The 1,148-nt window shown below is 42.9% G+C and overlaps 1 protein-coding gene across 1 annotated transcript in view; it reads right to left on the bottom strand.

Moving 5' to 3' along the window:
- LOC115239362 (S-adenosylmethionine sensor upstream of mTORC1) overlaps positions 1-993 on the bottom strand; it is a 2,068-nt gene extending 1,075 nt beyond the window's left edge. The window contains exons 1-2 of the mRNA XM_029813843.1: positions 642-993; positions 3-527 (exon numbers count right to left, since the gene is read on the bottom strand). Coding sequence (XP_029669703.1) covers positions 3-527; positions 642-773 — 657 coding nt within the window. The 5' untranslated portion in view covers positions 774-993. The remainder of the gene's footprint in view (positions 1-2; positions 528-641) is intronic.
- Positions 994-1,148: the final 155 nt, after the last annotated feature.

Genomic DNA, 1,148 nt, shown 5'->3' with positions numbered 1-1,148 from the left:
CTGCAGCAAATATATCTTTGCTTCGGACATGGCAGATATTCCAGTAACAGGGAGAATACCACGGCGTGAAACGAGTTCACGGATAGCTGATGAATCTCACGCGCATCCCGCGAGAGAATTTTCTCCCTTCCGATCGCGACGTTTAAAAAATCGCAGCGAAAAACTCCTTCTATCGCGGGAGTTAGATCTATCGCAGTGACGTCGAATGCATCCTCGACACTCAGAGGGTTGTAACAACTTCCTACGTCCAATATCGATATTCTCCGCTCGTAAGACTTTACTAATTGATCTTCTATACGGATGTCTTTGCCTTCGGACGTACGATTCTCGTACGTATCGTTCAATTTTTTTAGAGTCATTTTTGCATTTATGTCCCATTCTCTCTTATCATACTTCTCTTTGCCACTGTTGAGAAAGTACTCCTTGCACTGGATTTTTATCCATTCCATCCTGCAATACGTTCCATTCTTCGAGTTATTGTCCGCCCAATACGTAGTGGCCAATTTCCGCATAGACATAGCGTAATTCTGAAATTGCAATAAGATACTATGTAAAATTTACTTCTCATGTCGATCTATAAAATTTACAATTATCTAATAAATGTTATAAAATTTAATTTTATATGCAGCGCACAAGCGAACCTGCAAAACGTCATTTCGCGCCATATGGCGCTCCCACGCGATTTCGGCGCCATATTGATGACACTCGGTGCGCAACAGAGCGTGAGTTTTCTTCACTATATCAGCTAAACGTTTATGCTCCTCCGTCGCCATTAGAGCACTCAGGACATGACTTTCTTTTTCAATATCGTCCACGTATTTTAATGGCCAATATTTCACAACTGTTTAATCCGTTCGATTACGCTTAATCAGAGCATCAACTGGCAACAGACTCACGTGTATTCATTATTCGAACCTGAGTGTAAATGTAGAAATTATCAAACGTCACATCCATAGACATAGTATATCTAGACCAAGCGTTTGCCTTTATTTAAGGAGTGGGGGCCGATGCCCACGTTGAAAAGGACATACTCTGTTTCGTGCCCCTTGCGTTCTCTCTCGCTCGCACAGAGCATAGCGCTCTCTTTCGTCATGCTACGTGCGAGCGAGAGAGAACGCAAGGGGCACGAAACAGAGTATGTCCTTTTC

This window comes from Formica exsecta, unplaced genomic scaffold, assembly GCF_003651465.1.
Source record: "Formica exsecta isolate Colony F162 unplaced genomic scaffold, ASM365146v1 scaffold38, whole genome shotgun sequence".
NCBI lineage: Eukaryota > Metazoa > Arthropoda > Insecta > Hymenoptera > Formicidae > Formica > Formica exsecta.
Note: the sequence above shows the minus strand (reverse complement) of the source record. Positions and strands in the feature narration are given on the sequence as shown.